Below are 19,620 nucleotides of genomic sequence, written 5' to 3' on the forward strand. Positions count from 1 at the left end.
AGTGCAGTAATTGTGTGTGAATGCAAACACATGCAGGCACATATATGTTCATTGTGGGGGTAGGATTTCAGATTTTATCTGGAGGCAAATTGTGGCAAGGTATTTGGATTAAAAAGGGAGTCAGAGTAAAGTTTAAACCATGGCTTTGTAGGTTGAAGTAGGAAATATTTTTATGGAAAGATAAGTTAACAAACTTATTTGGTAAACTTAAATGTATCTTTGGTAGAACATGTCTGGGATTTGTTTTATTAAATGAACATTCAGTAAAATTGACTTTTTTGAGGTACAGTTCTGTCACTTTTTAAAAAATGAACTTTGTGTTTTAGAGTAGTTTTAGGTTTACAGAAAAATTGTGCAGAAAGTACAGAAAGGCCCCCCCATTTCTTTTGTTATTAACGTCTTATATTAGAGTGACACATTTGTTACTATTGTTGAATCAATATTAATACAATATTATTGACTAAAGTCTGTCGTTTACCTTCGGGTTCACTCTTTGTGTTGTATAGTTCTATGAGTTTTGACAAAGGCACAGTGTCATGTATCCACCGTTACAGTGTCATACAGAATCGTTTCACTGGCCTAAAAATCCTCCATGCTTCACCTATTTATACTTTTTTCCCTCCCTCAGAACACCTGGCAACCACTGAACTTTTTACTGTCTCCACAGTTTTGCCTTTTTCAGAATGTAACAGAGTTGGAGCCATACAGCATGTAGCTTTCTCAGATTGGCTTCTTTTACTTAGCTATATGCATTTAAGGTTCCCTCATGTCTTTTTAATAGCTTTTCATAGCTCGTTTCTTTTTATTGCTGAATAATGCTCCATTGTTATTGGATATGCCACAGTTTATCTTTTGACCTATTGAGGTACATTTTGGTTGCTTCCACGTTTCGGCAATTATGAATACAGCTGCTATAGGCATTTATGTGTAGGTTTTTGTGTGAACACAAGTTTTCAGCTCATCTGGGTAAATATCTAGGAGCACAATTGCTCGATCATATAGTAAACCTATGTTTAGTTTTGTGAGAAACTGCCAGACCATCCTCTAAAATGGCTATACCATTTTGCATTGCCGTCAACAATGAATGAAAGTTCCTGTTGCTCCACATCCTTGCCAACATTTAGTATTGCCATTGTTTTGGATTTAAACTATTCTGATAGGTGTGTAGTGGTAATCTAATTGTTTTTCATTTTTTAAATTTATTTTATTTTATTTTTTGGCTGCGTTGGGTCTTCGTTGCTGCTCACAGGCTTTCTCTAGTTGCAGCGAGCGGGGGCTACTCTTCGTTGTGGTGCGCAGGCTACTCTTTGTCGCGGTGCATGGGCTTCTCATTGTGGGGGCTTCTCTTGTTGTGGAGCACGGGCTCTAGGCACGCTGGCTTCAGTAGTTGCAGCACGCGGGCTCAGTGTTGTGGCTCACGGGCTCTAGAGCACAGGCTCAGTAGTTGTGGCTCACGGGCTTAGTTGTTCCACGGCATGTGGGATCTTCCCGGACCAGGGCTCGGACCCATGTCCCCTGCATTGGCAGGCAGGTTCTTAACCACTGCGCCACCAGGGAAGCCCCTATCTAATTGTTTTAATTGCAATTCCCTGATGACTTGTGATATTGAGAATCTTTTCATATGCTTATATGCTTATTTTCATATGATAATCTCTGTATCTTCTTTGGTAAGGTGACAGTTCAGATTGTTTGCCCATTTTTTAATTGGGTTGTTTATATTTCTATTGTTGAGTTTTTAGAATTCTTTGCATATTTTGTATTCTATTCTTTATCAGATAAGTGGTTTTCAAATATTTTCTCCCAGTCTGTGGCTTGTCTTTTCATTCTATTAATAGTCATTTTTCCAGAGCAGAAGTCTTAATTTTAATGAAGTCCAACTTAACAGTTTCTTCTTTCATGGCTCATGTGTTTGGTGTTGTATGTAAAAAGTCATCTCCAAGCCTAAGGTCACCTAGGTTTTCTCCACTGTTATCCTCTAAAAGGTGAATAGTAATTATTATTTCACATTTAGATCTGTGATTGATTTTGAGTTAATTTTTGTGAAAGATATAGGTCTATATCTAAATTTTTTTTTGTTGTTTGTTTGTATGTGGGTGTCCAGTGGTTCCAGCACCATTTGGTGAAAAAGACTATCCTTTCTCCATTGAATTGCTTTTATTCCTTTGTCAAAGATTAGTTGACCATATTTGTGTGTTTCTATTTCTGGGCTCTACATTCTGTTCCACTGATTTGTTTGTCTATTCTTTTGCCCATACCACATTATCCTGATTACTGTAGTTTTATGGTAAGTCTTGACAGAAGATAGTGTCAGTCTTCCAACTTCGTTCTTCTCCAGTATTTTGTTGGTGATTCTGGGTTTTTTGCTTTTCTCTATAAACTTTAGAATCACTTTGTTGATATCCACAAAATAATTTGCTGGGATGTCACTTAATCTATAGGTCAAGTTGGGAAAAATTGATATCATAATAGTGTCTTCCTATCCCTGAACATGGACAGTTTCTCCACTTATTTGGGTCTCCTTTGATTTCTTTCATTGGAGTTTTGTAGTTTTCTTCATATAGATCTTCTACATAATTTGTTAGATTTGTACCTAAGTATTTTATTTTTTAATACTAATATAATTGACGTTATGTTTTTAATTTCAAATTCCCATTATTCCTTGTTACATAAGAAAGCAGTTGACTTTTGTGTATTAACCCTGTATCATGCAACCTTGCTATAATCACTTGTTAGTTTCAGGAGGTTTGGGGTTGGTTTTTTGTTTTTGTTTTGTCAATTCTTTGGGATTTTCTACATAGACAATCATATCATCTGTAAACAAAGATGACTTCATTTATTTCTTTCCAAGTATACATAGCTTTTATTTCCTTTTTTTGCCTTATTGTATAGCTAGGACTTTCAGTACATGTTTAAGAGAGTGGTGAAAGGGGACATCCTGTGTTGCTCTCCAACATAGGGAGAAAGCATCTGGGTTTTCACCATTAAGTATTTTGGCAAATATTAGTAGGTTTCTTGGCAAGTATTCTTTACCAAATTGATGAAGTTTTCCTTTATTTCTAGTTGAATGTCACATGCTTTTTCAGCACCCATTGATATGGTTATATGATTATTTTTTTCTTTAGCCTGGTTGATGTGAAATCCATTAATTGATTATTGAAAGTTAAACCTGTCTTGCATACCTGGAGTATAGTTCATTTGGCCATGGTGAATAATTCTTCTTATATGTTGATGGATTTGATTTGCTAATATTTTGTTGGGGATTTTGTACCTATGTTTATGAGAAATACTGGTCTGTAATTTTCCTTTCTAGTGATGGCTTTGGTTTTGGTGTGAGGATGATGCTGGCCTCATAGAATGAGTTAGGAAGTTCTTCTGTATTTTGGAAGAGATTTTCAAAAACTGATATAATGTCTTATTTAAATGTTCGGTAAAATTTACCAGTGAAGCCATCTGGATTGGTACTTTCTGTTTTGGAAGATAATTAATTATTGATTTAATTTCTTTTATATATATATATATATATATATATATATAGGCCTATTCAGATTGTCAGTTTCTCCTAGTGTGAGTTTTGGTAGATTGTCTTTCAAGGAATTGATCCATTTCATCTAAGTTACCAAATTTATGGGCATAGAGTTGTTTATAGTATTTTTAATTATTCTTTTAATGTCCATGAGATCAGTTGTGATGGCTCCTCTTTCATTCTTCATATTAGTAATTTCTGTCTTTTCTTGGTTAGCCTGGCTAGAATTTTATCAATCTTACTGACCTTTTCAAAAACACAGCTTTTGGTTTTGTTTACTTTGTGGTTTTTTCCATTTAATTTATTCTTTTTGGAGTTCACTAACTTCTTGAATCTGTAGATTTATTTCTTTTGCCTAATTTGGGAAGTTTTTAGCCATTATTTACTACAAGTACTTTTCATTCCTGCCCACTTTCTCCTTTCGTCCTGGTACTTGATGATACAAGTGCTAGATCTTTTGCTATCATTCCACGGATTTCTGAGGCTCTGTTCATTTTTATCTCTGTTGTTTAAATTGGGTAGTTTCTATTGTTTGATCTTCCAGATTAAAGATTCTTTTCTCTATTTCCTACATTCTGCTGTTGAGCTCATTCATTGAGTTTTTTATTTCAGTTCTTTAGGTCTTTACTTTCTTTATTGAGATTTTACGGGTTTTTTTGGTCAAGAAGTTCTATATTTTTGTTTCAAGCATGTTCTTAATTTCTTTTTTTAAATTAATGTTTATTGGAGTATAGTTGATTTACAATGTTGTTTTAGTTTCTACTGTACAGCAAAGTGAGTCAATTATACATTTACATATACATATATCCATTCTTTTTTACATTATATTCCCATATAGGTTCTTAATTTCTATTGAAGCATTTTTGTGATGGCTACTCTCAGATCGTTGTCAGATAGTTGTAACATGTCTACTTGTCTCAAGTGTTGGCATCTTTTGATTATCCTTTTTTATTCACTTCGATATCTTCCTGGTTCTTGATCTGATGAGTGATTTTTGATTGAAACTAGTACATTTGGGGTATTATGAGTCTCTGGATCTTATTTAAACCTTCTATTTTACCTGGCTTCCTCTGACACCTCTGGTAGTGGAAGGAAGAGGCACCATCTCATTACTGCCAGGTTGGGGTGGAAGTCCAAGTTCCCCAAGAAGCTTCCATTGACGCTCACGTGGCAGAGGAGTGTTTGTGTGTGAGTGTAAGAGGGCTTGTTAATGCTGACTAGGAATAGGAGTTCCAGCTGCCCACATAGGGAGTAAGGTGGTCTCAATAGCACTGCATAGTAGTGAAAGTTCTGACTCTCTACTTGGCCTCCTCTGATATTACCCAGCAGGAAGGGAGAAGGTTATCTTGTTACATCTGTAGTGAGGCTGCAGGCTCTCCCTGTGGTATCCACTGACATTATAGGGGGCTTGGTTAGTTACTGTCTGGAAGGGATGAAAGCACCAGGTCCCTGCTTGGCTTTCTCCAAAATCTGTGAAATATTAGAGCACCTATGTTCAGCTTGGTAAGGATGGAAATCTACTTTTTGTTTCTATGGATTTGCTTATTTCGGTAATTTCATATAAATGGAGTCTGTGGCCTTTTAAAACTGGCTTTTTTTTAGTTAGCGTAATGTTTTCAAGATTCATCCATGTTGTAGCATATATCAGTACTTCATTTCTTGTTATTGCCAAATAATATTCCATTGTATATATACCACATTTTATTTATCTATTCATCAGATAATGGACATTTGGATTGATTTCATTGTTTGGCTATTATGAATAATGCTGCTATGAACATTCATATTTACATTTTTGTATGGACATGTTTTTTATTCTATTGGGTATATACATATGTCTAGAAGTAGAATTGCTGGGTCCTAAGGTAATTCTATGTTTAACATTTTGAGAACTCCATTTCTTTTTTATTATTAATTTGTGTCTTATTGTATTGTGGTGTTAGGAAAGAGGCCTGAGATATTTTATAGTGTCTTTTAGGTTCTTAGAACTGTTCCCAGATTTGAGATTTTATTTCTACTCTGTTCTTTGCTTACATCTGTATTCTTTCCATTAAAATGACAGGTGCTGATAATTAAGTTACTCAAGCGATCTATAAGTTACATGAATATTAAAGTGCTTTAAACCAGTCACATTTTGAAACATTGTGAATGCGCAGTTATTTGTAGGAATAACTTTTATATTCATAAATTTACCTGTACTTTTAATTATTTAGAAAAAAGAAAGTGAGTGCCTGCAATTAAAAATTTTGGTGCTTCGAAATGAACTGGAAAGACAGAAGAAAGCTTTGGGACGGGAGGTGGCATTACTGCATAAGGAACAAATTGCGTTACAGGACAAAGGTGAGTAAAAACACCATACAAACAGCCTAGCCTCCACATTCAGTAATTTTCCTTTCTTTTTCTCCATAGGCTCAAATAGTCATCTTTGTATAAATATACTAAAACAATTTTTTAAAAATTTTTGAAGTATTTTGAAGTTAATACATATAGTATAGTGTATACACGCACAGACACACTTCACATTTTCACAATGAACACACCTGCATAAGCAGAATCTCCATCAAGAAACAGAGACAAGGACCCCAGAAGCCCAGAAGTTTCATGTCCTCTTCCATTCATGGCATCTCTAGCCAGACTAACTACTACCTTGACTCACTATACCATAGATTGGGTTTGCCTAATTTTGAACTTTATACACATAGAACCATATAATATGTACATTTTATGTGCTGGCTTTTGTTCAACATTTTGTTTGTAAGATTCATCCCTACCTGAATGTAATGTAGTCTTAGTTTATTTTTGCTGCCAGTAGTATTACACTGAATGAACATGTATTTATTTATTCTTGCTTTTGGCATTTCATTCATTTCTAGTTTGGGACTATTACAGGTAATGTTTCTGTGAATGGTATAGTACATGTTTCTTAAAGAAGTTTTTTTAATGCATTTCTTTTAGATACAAACCCAGGAGCAGAATTACATAGTCATAGTATATGCATATCTTCAGCTTTAGTAGGTTGTGTCCAAACGTTTTCCAAAGTAGTTGTGCCAATTTACCTCTTCTTCATCCAGCAGTGTATCCTCCATCCTTGTCAGTGTTTGGTACTTTCTGTCTTTTGTATTTTAGCCTTCCTGGTGGGTATGTTGTTAGTGTCTCCTTGCAATTTTAATTTTGATTTCCCTGAAGACTAACGAAGTTGAACACTGTTTCGTATATTTCTTGCTGATTGGGATACATTCCTTTTGAAGCACCTGTTAAAAGTCTTTTGCTGCTCCCCCCACCTCTATTGGTTTGAGTAATATTATTTTTTGATTATATATTATGGGTACGGTTTCTTTGTTTGAAATATGCATTGAAAATATATTCTCCCATCCTGTGGCTTGCTAGTTCACCCTTTTGTGATACCTTTACATGAACACAAGTTCCATTTTATCAGTCTTGTCTTTTTTAGTTAAGGTCTTTTGTGTCTAGTTTAAGAAATATTGGTCTATTTTAATGTCATAAAGATCTTCTGTGTTTTCTTTTACATGTTTACTCTTGAACTTTTTACATTTATGTCTATAATTCATCAGGAATTGATTTTTTTGTGTATGATGTAAGGTAAGAGTCAAGACTCACTTTTTATATATAGTCAATTGGCCCAGCACCATTTATTGAAAACCATCCTTTCCCCATCACACTGCTGTTTCTCTTTTGTCATAAATAAGGTAAACATATACTTGTCTGTTACAAGACCATCTGTTCTGTTTCACTGAACTGTTACTCTATTCTTTTGCCCTTATCTTACTGTTTTAATTTCTCTCATGTTATATTTGGTCTTGCCCTCTGTTAAAGTTCTTCAGCTTAGCTGTTCTTCAAGATCACCTAGGTTATTCTTGTCCTTTTGCATTTTCATGTGAACTTCTACACAGAAAAGAAACCTTATTAGGATTTTGCTTGGGAATACATTTGATATATTTACCAACACAATTGGGGTTAATAGACATCTTTACAGTATTGAGTCTTCCATTCCAAGAAAATGGTATATGCCTTTGTTTGTTAGATCACTTTTACAAAATCTTATTGAAATAAAGTAGTTGTTAGCAAATGGATGTTTTCCATGATTCACTGAATTTATCAATATTTCTATTTTTGATGTTTTATGATAACTGTTATAACTATCTTTAACGTTTATTTTCTACTTGTTGCTGATATATGGAAATATGAATGATTTTTTTAAAGTAGTATTGATTTTATTATATGTGCAAAGCAATGTTCCCTGGAAGTTTTATAGACAAATCAGCAATTCTAATGTTAGGGTAATAGCCTTGCAGCTGCAGCTCTCACAGTGATCGATTATTTATTTATTTATTATAAGCTAATTACATTTACAATTAAATTCAATTATACTATAATTAAATTGATTCTATTCTAATTATTTTATGACATAAGATAAGAAAATTACAGAAAGTTTTTTAAACAGCTTTATTGAGATTTAATTCATATACCATGCAGTTCATTTTAAAGTGTATAATTCAGTCTTTTTTGGTTTATTTATAGGGTTATACAATGATCACAGTCTAATTGTCCCTCCTAAAAGAAAATTCATACCCATTAAACAGTTGTTCCAAATTTCCCCTTTCATAAATCCTAAGCAACCACTGATTCATTTTCTGTCTCTATAAATTTGTCTTTTCTGGACAATATGTAAATGGAATCATACAATATGTGGTCTTTTGTGACTCACGTTTTTCATTTAATGTAACGTTTCAAGGCTCATTCATGTTGTAGCATGTGTCATTACTTCTTTTTTTTAAAAATAAAATTCAATTACATGGATATACTATGTTTTATTTATCCATTCATCAGTTGATGAAAATTTGGATTGTTTCCAGTTTTTGCCTGAGTAATGCTTCTTTGAACATTCATATATAAGTTTTTGTAAGGAAGTATGTTTTTATTTCTCTTGAATACGCCTGAGGGTAGAATTGCTAGGTCATGTGCTAACTGTTTAACTTTTTGAGCAATTGCCAGCTGCTTTTCACAGCAGCCGTAACCATTTTACTTTCCCACCAGCAATGTATGAGGGTGCTAGTTTCTCCATGTCCTCACCAATACTTGTTATTTTCTCTCTTTATTATTGTAGCCTTCCTAATGAGTGTGAAGTGGTATCTCATGGTAGTTTTTTTTTTAATATTTATTTATTTATTTAGGCTGCATCAGGTCTTAGTTGTGGCACGCGGGCTTCTCTCTAGTTGTGGCTCACAGACTCAGTAGTTGTGGCACATGGGGTCTAGAGTGTGCAGGCTTAGTTGCCCCTCGACACATGGGATCTTAGTTCCACGACCAGGGATCGAACCCGTGTCCCTTGCATTGGAAGGTGGATTCTTAACCACTGGACCACCAGGGAAGTCCCTCACATGGTAGTATTGAATCACATTTCCCTAATGGCTAATGTGCTTATTACAGTTGATTTTTGTATAATAATTTTACAGGCATACCTAATTTTATTGCACTTCACTTTATTGCACTTTGCAGATAATTGCTTTTTTTTTTAATTGAAGGTTTGTGACACTCTTGTGTTGAGAAAGTTTATTGGTACCATTTTTACAATAGCTTTTGCTCACTCATGTCTCTATATTACATTTTGCTCGCTCATGTCTCTATGTTACATTTTGGTAATTCTTGCAATACTTCAGACTTTTACATTATTATTGTATTTGTTATAGTGATCTGTGATCAGTCATCTTTGATGTACAATTGTACTTGTTTTGGGGCACCACGAATCACGCCCATATAAGACAACGAACTTAATCGATAAACGTTATGTGTGTTCTGACTGTTGCACTAACTGGCCATTCCCCTGTCTCTCTCCCACTCCTGGGGCCTCCCTATTCCCTGAGCCACAGTAATTTCAAAATTAGGTTAGTTAATAACCCTACAGTGATCTCTGAGTGTTCAAGTGAAAGGAAGTGTCATACGTCTCTCACTTTAAATCAAAAGATACAAATGATTAAGCTTAGTGAGGAAAACATTTTGAAAGCCAAGACAGGCTGAAAGCTAGGCTCTTGAGCCAAGCAGCCAAGTTGTGAATGCAAAGAAAAGTTCCTGAAGGAAATTAAAAGTGCTACTCCATTGAGTACATGGATGATAAAAAAGTGAAATAGCTGTATTGCTAATATGGAGAACGTTTTAAAGGTCTGGACAGAAGATCAAATCAGCCACAACATTCCCTTAAGCCAAAGCCTAACCCAGAGCAAGGCCCTAACTCTCTTCAATTCTGTGAAGGCTGAGAGAGGTGAAGAAGCTGCAGAAGAAAAGTTTGAAGCTAGCAGAGACTAGCCGGTGAGGTTTAAGGGAAGAGGCGTTCTCAATAATATAGAAGTGCAAGGTGAAGCAGCAAGTGCTGATGTAGAAACTGCAACAGGTTATCTAGAAGATCTAGCTAGATAATGAATGTAGGTGGTTACACTAAACAACAGAGCTGCAGTGAAGACAAGACAGCCATATACTGGAAGAAGATGCCATCTAAGATGTTCATGGCTAAAGAAGAGAAGTCAATGCCCGGCTTCAGAGCTTCAAAGGACAGGCTGACTCTGTTGTTAGGGGCTAATGCAGCTGGTGACTTTAAGTCAAAGCCAGTGCTCGTTTACCATTCTCAAAATCCTAGGACCCTTAAGAATTATGCTAAATCTACTCCGCCTGTGCTCTGTAAATGGAAAAAGAAAGCCTGGATAGCAGCACACACCTCTGTTTACAGCATAGTTTACTGAATATTTTATGCACACTGTTGAGACCTACAGCTTAGGAGAAAAGATTTCTTTCAAAATATCACTGCTCATTGATAGTGTACCTGGTCACCCAAGAGCTCTGCAGATGTGGTGGAAATAGTAAGAGAACTAGAATTAGAAGTGGAGCCTGAAGATGTGATTGAAATGCCACAAGCTCATGATAAACTTAAACGGATAAGGAGTTACTTCTTACAGATAAGCAAAGAAAGTGGTTTCTTGAGATGGAAACTACTGGTGAAGATGCTGTGAAGATTGTTGAAACAACAACAAAATTTAGAATATTAAATAAACTTAGTTGATAAAGCAGCAGGGCTTGAGAGAAGATTGACTCCAGTTTTGAAAGGAGTTCTACTGTGGGTAAAATGCTAACAAACAGCAAGCACTGAATGCTACAGAGAAGTTGTGAAAGGAAGAGTCAATCTATGTGGTAGACTTTATTGCTGTCTTGTTTTAAGAAATTGGCCATAGGGCTTCCCTGGCGGCGCAGTGGTTGAGAGTCCGCCTGCCGATGCAGAGGACGCGGGTTCGTGCCCCGGTCCGGGAAGCTCCCACATGCCGCGGAGCGGCTGGGCCCGTGAGCCATGGCCGCTGAGCCTGCACGTCCGGAGGCTGTGCTCCGCACGGGAGAGGCCACAACAGTGAGAGGCCCGTGTACCGCAAAAAAAAAAGAAAGAAATTGGCCATAGCCACTCCAACCTTCAGCACCCACCACCCTGATCAATTAGCAGTCATCAACATCGAGGCAAGACCCTCTACCAGCAAAAAGATTATGACTCTCCAAAGGCTCAGATGATGGTTAACTTTTTTTTTAGTAACAAAGTATATTTTCATTAAGGTATGCACCTTGTTTTTTTAGACATAATGCTATTGCACACTTAATAGACTACAGAATAGTGTAAACGTAACTTTTATGTGTACTAGAAAACCAAAAAAATCATGTGACTTGCTTTATTACAGTATTTGCTTTGTTGTGGTGGTCTGGAACCAGACCCGTGATATCTGCGAGTTATGTGTGTATATCCAAGGAACTTATTAATTCTGATTGTTGTTAGATTCTTTTGAATTTTATGTGTACAGTCAGTTCACCTGCAAATAATGGCATTTTAATTTATTTCCTAATATTAATGCATTAAGGGACTTCCCTGGCAGTCCAGTGGTTAAGACTCCACACTTCCACTGCAGAGGGGTGGGTTCAGTTCCTGGTCGGGGAACTAAGATCCCACACGCTACACAGCCAAACAAAAGAGAGAAAAATTAATGCCTTAAAATTTTTTTTCTGGCCTGATTGCACTGTCTAGTACATCCATTATAATATTAAATAGAAGTGGTGACAGTGGATATCTTTGTCTCGTTTCTAGTCTCAGGGAGAAAGCTTTCAGTGTTTCACCGTTAAGTATGGTGTTTTATTATAAACTTTGTGGGTTTTATTTTGTGGTTTACATTTTTAACATCATTTCCTCATTTTGTCATTTTGTGTTACTATTTTTTAATGAATTTTTAAGAGTTCAGTATGTGAGCATTCATTTCTTTGTCTTTTTATCTTTCTAAAAATCTGTTTACTTGAGATATAATTTCTATACAATAAAATTAATCAATTTTAAATATACAATTTAATAAGTTTAACTAATATAGTCAGACAAGTAACTGCCACGATGGTGAATGAAAGACATTTCCATCACACTAAAAATTTCCCCTTTCCTCTTTGTAGTCAGTTCATTCCCCTACCTTTTGACCACTGGCAACTACTGATCTGCTTTCTGACATCATTTGCCTTTTATAGAATTTTATGTAAATGGAATCATGTAATATATACTCTTTATATTTGGCTCTTTTTCACTTAGCATAATGATTTTGGGATTTATCCATGTGGTTGCATGTGTCAGGAATGAATTTCTTTTTATTGTTGAGTACTATTCCACTGTGTGTGTGTGGAATACACACACACAATTTGTTTATACATTTATCTGTATACTAGATTTGGTTCCTGTCTTGAGTTATTATGAACAAAGTTGCTGTAAATATTCGAGTAGAAGCCCTTGTGTGGGCATATTCTCTTGGTTAAATAACTAGGGGTAGGCTTGCTGAATGTATATAGTAAGAGTGTGTTTAACTTTATAAAACTGTTACGCTGTTTGGCATTCCCACTAGCAATGCATGAGAGTTCCATTTACTTCATATCCAAACATTTTTCATTTTAGCCATCCTAGGAGATGTATGGTTGTTTCTCATTGTGGTTTTAATTTGTATTTCTCTGATAACGAATGAGGTTGAACATGTTTTCCTGTGCTTATCTGTTATCTGTATCTTTTCTCTGGTGAAATGTTTAGATCTTTTTTGGCTGCTTTTTAAAATTTTTTCCCTTTGGGAGTGTTTGAGAATATCTTATTATTGATGTCTAAGAGTTCTTTATATACTCTAGATACATGTTATTTATCAGATACATGTTTTACATATTTTTCTCCTTAATAATGTCTTTTGAGTTTATTCATCATTTCTTTTTAGATAAACTTTGTCTTGTAGAAATCTTCGCTTAACTCAAGGACACTTAAGATTTTCTCCTGTTTTCTTCCAGAATTTTTATCATTTTAGTTATTAGATTTATGTCTGTGATTTAGTTGGGGTTAACTTTTGTGTATGGTGTGAAGAGAAGAGTCTCCTGAACACTGTTGGGGCTCTCATTTGTCTACCTGCTCTGTATTGTGGCCTAGAAACACTCCCCACCCAGGAAGCTGGAGGAGTATAAGGCTCACCTTGTTTGTTTCCCTGCTCTCAGAAACCACTGTCCTGGGCTGCCTTTATCCAGTGCCTGAAGCTGTTGTCGTGTATAATTTTGTATGATTTTTTAGTTGTTTACAGTGGGAGGGTAAATCTGATGTATGTTATTCCATCATTCAGAAGTAAAAGCCTTTTTCCTGTGCTTTCTCACCTCTGTGCTTGTTATGAGAATATGCTTTTCCCATCTCTACTTGGTTCAGTTATTTTGCTCCTTCAAAGACAGACTTAAATATGAGCTCTCTTTAGAGGCTTTTTTCTCCCTCATCCAGAGATTTCTTGCTCCTCCTGTGGACCCATAGTATTTTTTTTTAAATATTTTATTTATTTATGCTTTGCCGGGTCTTAGTTGCGTCACGTGGGATCTTTAGTTGCAGCATGCAGACTCTTAGTTGCGGCATGCGTGTGGGATCTAGTTACCCGATCAGGGATCAAACCGAGGCCCCCTGCATTGGGAGTGCAGTCTTACCCACTGGACCACCAGGGAAGTCCCCCCCATAGTATTTTTGATGTTGCTTATTTTACTTATTAGTTGGTTTGGACTTTGAGGGCAGAAGCTTTACATTTTTATGTTAGTATCCTTCTTAGTGCCCAGCGTAGTGCCTTACGTGGCACCCAGCGTGCATGAGCACAGAGTGAGGCTCTGACGGGCTCTCTTCTAGGTAATGTGCATTACATATAGTGCATGAATCTTTTATCCTTAGTTCATCTGCAATGCATCCCTTTTTGGCTACCTATTTATTTTCAGTGTATTTCAGACAGTTGAGATTGATAAATAAATGACATGTAATGGCAAACAGAAAATCAATTGTGTTGGCAGTGTATTTGGAATGTGAATAAAGTAGGCCATAGTTAACAAGTTTTAAATTTTTACACTGTATGAAATACAGGTTAGACTCAAAGAATAATTTTGTAACTGTGATTTTACTTCATTTCAGTTAATTTTAGAAAAATACAGTTTAAATTTAAAGGGATAGGTTTTGATTCAGAGTGCTTTGATGCGTGCCTGGCTTCATTATTCGCCAGCTGTGCAACCTTGTCCAATTACTTGGCTTCATCTCTAAAGTAAAGTTAATAATAGTACTTATGACTGTGTTGATATCCTGCTGAGTTTTAACAGGCTCCTAAGTTCTGCTGATGTTGCTGGTCTGTGGAGCACACTTTGTGTAGCAGAGATGTGTATGATGATCAGATGAGTTGTAAAATTGAAATGATCTTATAAAAATAGGAACAAAATGCTTTCTGTCTTATTCCTGTATCACACCTTGTTGAACTTCTGTACTGTTTATTTAAAGTCCTTCCTGACTGAAGATGGCCTCCTATGATCCACCTCAATCTGAATGCTTTAGCCATACTCACGTTCTTTTAGAACTAAAAGAAACTTAAATTTGCTTTAGTCTGTCTCACTTGCATTTACGCCTCTGTTAATTGGCGCTTTCTCCAGGAAATCTTCACTGGCTCTCTTCCCTTTGGTGTGTTTCCATAGCACCTGTGCTTTTCCATTATAGCATTGTAGTTGTTAGTTTGTTTCTTCCTCTAGTAAGATCGCAGAGGGTTGGGATAGTGCCTGGGGCATAGTAAGCATTCAATAAATATTTGTTGAAGGAATGAATCATAGTCTAATGTTACGGGCATCACTGCTAAAGGACGAAGACTTCTGTAGCTTCTAGCTTAGTATTCATTTGGGAAAACTGATATTGTCATGAGAAATACTGTAGAAAAAGTGTATATTCTTTGGCAGTGATTGTCAGAACTATCCGTGTTCCAATACAGATTGCATATTAACATTTATACTTGAGAGTCTGGGATAATGCCATTTAAAATCATGACATATTATGAGCAAAGTCCATTTCCATAGAGTCTCTGTTAGAATGACTCCAAATAAATAGATAGCTGTGGTGTACATATAAGATCTCTTCTAAGAGGTCTCATCTTCTGTGAAAAGACACATTTCTTTGGTGCTTTGGAAGTACCATCAAGCTTTATAATACTCAGATTGCCTGCTACCTGTAGCATGTATGTCTACATATCTTTTTCAAGACCATAAGTTTTTAAAATGAAAACACTATAGGATTTTAGAGGGGTTGGGGACTTTTGCCTTTTTCTAATAAGAGAAGCAAAAATAATAGCTACAGTATTTCAGTTACCATACTTGTAGGTAAGATATTATTTAATTACCACAATAACTTTATTAGGTAGGTACTATTATTTACATTTACAGTTGAGGAAACTCTAGGTCACAGTCAGGGACAGTAAATAACCTTACTGAAGTTCACACAACCAATGACAGGTGATGTGGTTAAAATCTTTCTATTGATTCCGAAACTCAATCACAGTATGATACCCCCTTTTTATCAGTAGTGTGATGTGTAAAGTCCATGGAATGTATATTATTCTGGCATATGGTAAAAAGATAGGGAGATACAGTTCTTCAGTTGTGTTCGCAGTTGTGTTTTTCCCTCTTATACTGATAGAGGGGAGTCCCAAGAAGTCTATCACCAGCCTTGAAACAGGTGAACTTCTAAACAGTGACTTCTGTCCCATTTAAAAGCCTGAGGTGTAATAATAATTGCTCATATTTGTAGAATGCTTATTAGTGCCAGGCAGTGTCATGTGTTTTCTATTCTTCATCTCATTTTGTTCTTACTAATTGTCCTATGAATTAAAGGTATTGTTATTATCTCCCTACTAATAAAGATATCATATATTATTATCCAGTTTATAGATGAGGAAACTGAGTTTCAGAGGCCCAAACCCACATAGCAAGTTATGACAGAGCCTGTGTTCAAAGTTACTGATACCAAACAGTGCTGCGAAGGAAGATGATAGGATTTTGTAAATCCCTGTTTTAATTCTGACAGTCCAAGTCAGAATTAGTCAGCGCATTCTTGTATCTCCACTTTATCATGGAAAGAAAGGCTGGTAATGCTCAAGTTAAATATGTATTTGCCAGAATGGGTCAGAATTGTTGGCTTTTAACACGGACTTTGTACTTCAGGAGCTTTCATCCCGCTTTTATATATGTTTTTTGAGATGAGTATTATTTTATATTTCTCTGAACTCGTAGAATCATGGGCGGGTTAGGATCTAATGTTGGCACTTTGGGCTCAAATCTAAGCAGGAGAAAGAGTGCTGCTATTGGCTGTACTTTTCTGCCATTGGGAATCTCTATGTACTGCGGTGGTAAGATCTGAGGGGTTGGAAAGAAGGGTTGGCTAGATACAGATAACCATATTTCAGTACCAGTAGATCCTAATCTACTTGTTAGGGACCACTGTTCTTTATAGTGATTCTGCTAGGTTACCAGGGACTCTTTCTTATCTATTAAAAGTTCATTTGTGGTGAACATCATTCTTGTTTGCTTACGTGAATGTACTATTTAATGAATCTTGAGCCAAGTTAAAATATTTTAGAAGCACTGGAGTCACTGGTACTGGTGACATGAAGCGGAAGAACGTATTTGTCACTGCGTGTGCAGCTTTGATTTAGTGTGTTGGCTAGCCAATAGTGAAGTGATTGGCTAATAAAAATGTTACTGGTGGCTTCTTACATATCACGACTTCTCTTTGACACTTGGTGCTTATCTGCATACTTGGTTCTCAGCCCAAAAGCTCAGTTAGGATACAGAGTCAGTAATATGTGACATTTTGTCTTTGCTACTGATTTTTCTGAGTGACCATAAAGGAGCTAATTAACTTCTGAATCTTTTTATACATCTGTGCAGTAAGGATAGCACCTCATAGCAGTGCCATAGGGATTAATTTGTGTAAACATTTGGAAGAAATTAGTACCTATTATATATTTTATACTTTTGTTTATGAGAGTTCATTGCGGCTGAATGATTTATCGCAAAGAGGCAAAAAGATAATTTCTATCCCTGTCTCTGACTTGCTGGGTGACCACAGAACTCTGAGGGGCCTCGTTACTCCATACCTGTAAGTTTCCCCTTCCCGTTCCCGGAAGGCAGTGGTTCTCAATTTGTGGTCTACAGCAACTTCCAGCTGGGTCACGGGCTGATCTTTTCAGCATTAATGTTTATTAATGTATATATTTTCATTTCCGGCAGATAAATTAGTTATGATGTTTAATTAAAAAAAACAGATTTCCCCTCATTAGTGTCTCAAGCCAAATAACCTTCACATTAACTAATTATATATTGGTTTACAGGGTCTTTTGCTCTAACTCAACCCCCAAATCTTTGAAATGAGAAGCAGCACTCTAAATTAATTTGCTTGAAATTTGGTTTAGAAAATGGTATGAAACATTGGTCTTAAGGAAATGTGTTTAGTAGAACTGAAACACACTTAAACATGTTGATAAAATTTAAGAACTCTTCAGTGGTGCCTGGGGAGTGATGTTAACTTTATAAAAGCAGAGTTCCCTAATCTTTGTAGGAAGGAAATACTTTTTAATCCAATTAGTTTCTTGATATTAATGATAACATCTATGTAGTACTTTATAGTTAGAAAGTGCTTGCACAAAGATGATCATATTTGATCCTTAAAGTATCCTTTAAGCTAAGTATGGCAAATATTGTTATCTTCATTTTATATATGAGATGCTGAGAAGGTAAGTGACTTAGCGAGGTACAGACAGACAGGAGCAAAGTTGGAACGTAGATCTAGACCTTTTGTCTCCAAATTCTGTGCTTTTCTCACTATTCCATACTATCTAAAACTTTGCAAAATCTGAATCCTACATAAATCCTAGGAAGCAGGTAATTTTTATTGAAATCCTGTAGCATGCCAGATCTTTTTTCACTTATGGTATTATCATTTAATTCTTAAAATAGTACTAAGAGATAATAATTATTACTCCCTTTTTCCAAATGAGGAAAACTGGGGCTTAGAGACATTTCTCAAGGTTGCATAGATAAGTAACAGATCCAGATTCCGATTTTGATTTATTTCATTCCAAAGCCTGTCTTGTTTCTAACTAAACATAATATCGTTGTTGCTTTCTCTGGTATATGTCTAACAGATAAACTGATGGTTTGCTAGTTTTCCATTTTACCTATGGACTTATATGGAGAACTTTGTTCTGCTATATTCATTTTTATTACAGGATGAGTAAAGTGAATTTTCTCCAAAGATTTTTTTGATTTGGTTGTATCTTAACTAAGAGATCTGGATTAAAGATCTGTCAGTCTCTCAGTTTGTCCTTAGGCAAATCATCCAACTTTTGGGGCTAATTTCCTTTTCACAGACAAACCAAACAAAATTTTGAGTTATATAGTCAAGATTTCTTATAGCTCTGAGATTCTGGTTATCTTAGGAGATAGGATTGACAGAAAGGATAGGGATCTCTTCACCTTTTTTGGTGAATCTCTTTATTTTTTGAAGTTTTATGCTAATGATAAATTTCCCAGCAATGAAAGAAGAAAAGGAAAAAAAAGAAGATTCTCTGACCCAGATGTATCTATAGATGCCATTTGTTAACTGGAAAGCCTCCATTAGGTGGGAATGACCTATTGGAATTCTCTAATCAGCCATACTCAACTCCTATTTTACAGTCTTCGGTCTGTTTTGGTAAGCAAGAGCAGAAACTCATTCTGTAAGTGACATTGTGTGTAGAAGAGGTCAGAAGTGTCAGATTTCATTGCTCAGATCTGGGGAGAGAAACTCCTCTTGGTAATTTCAGTGAATAAAAAGCTTCGATCCTTTATTGCCACAATAAGAAATGATTTATATGAAGTTTCCATCAATTATGATAATTATGGTCATTTTGCAATAAATTTGAGTAATTAAGGTGAAATATATATATATATATATAAATATATATGTGGTTTGTTCTATTTAATTAGCTTCTGCTTGGTCAGTAAATTATTATGCTTATTTGGCCTGCATCTCAGATTAAAGAAGGATCACACAATATATTTAAATTGGTGCTTTCGCTTCTATCAAAAGGTTATAGATTTCTATTTGAACTTACAAAGACATTATTAAGCATTGTGTAACAATTTTCTCCTCATAGGTTCTAAGGTCACAAGTTGAAAAATTAGTTCTCACAGACCTTACAATTCAAGATATATTTATTACAAATGACGGCAAATTTAAATTTTATTCGCCTGTATACATGCTCTGATTTTCCTGGAGCCATCTGACAGGAATTCCTAAACAAATTTCCTTCAAAATTAATATCTGCCTTTCAAAATTTTGGGCACCTAAGGATAATTTTCCCCTGGGATTTATTAAAGTTTCTTTACTTTCAGTTGTTGGCCTGTATGCAGCTTGTGAAAGGCAGTAAAAGACAGACAGACAACTTGGTGGTGGGGCAGGCAAAGGTGGTTTCTAAGTAAACCTCAGATTTTCTTTTCAGAATGATTCATTTTCCATATATTTGTAACGATTTATTTCAGTAATATCTTAACTGGATTGTAAGAAAGTCAAACTGTCATATTTTAATCTCCCCCTCTCCCCCTATACTTGCCATGGAAAGTATAGATGTGTAGAAATAAGCCACCGGACAGAATTTTATTTTGGTTTGTCATCATTTTTTCTCTGCTTATTACCCAAAAGCATTGGAAGTAGCATTTACAAAAAATACATTTACAAT

General features: G+C 35.6%; 1 protein-coding gene across 1 annotated transcript in view; it reads left to right on the forward strand.

Moving 5' to 3' along the window:
* UVRAG (UV radiation resistance associated) overlaps positions 1-19,620 on the forward strand; it is a 318,729-nt gene that overhangs the window by 150,702 nt on the left and 148,407 nt on the right. The window contains exon 8 of the mRNA XM_027083424.1: positions 5,737-5,863. Coding sequence (XP_026939225.1) covers positions 5,737-5,863 — 127 coding nt within the window. The remainder of the gene's footprint in view (positions 1-5,736; positions 5,864-19,620) is intronic.

The sequence above is a fragment of the Aethalodelphis obliquidens genome, unplaced genomic scaffold (genome assembly GCF_003676395.1).
Source record: "Aethalodelphis obliquidens isolate GAN/ISIS:26980383/991018 unplaced genomic scaffold, ASM367639v1 scaffold50, whole genome shotgun sequence".
Taxonomy (NCBI): domain Eukaryota; kingdom Metazoa; phylum Chordata; class Mammalia; order Artiodactyla; family Delphinidae; genus Aethalodelphis; species Aethalodelphis obliquidens.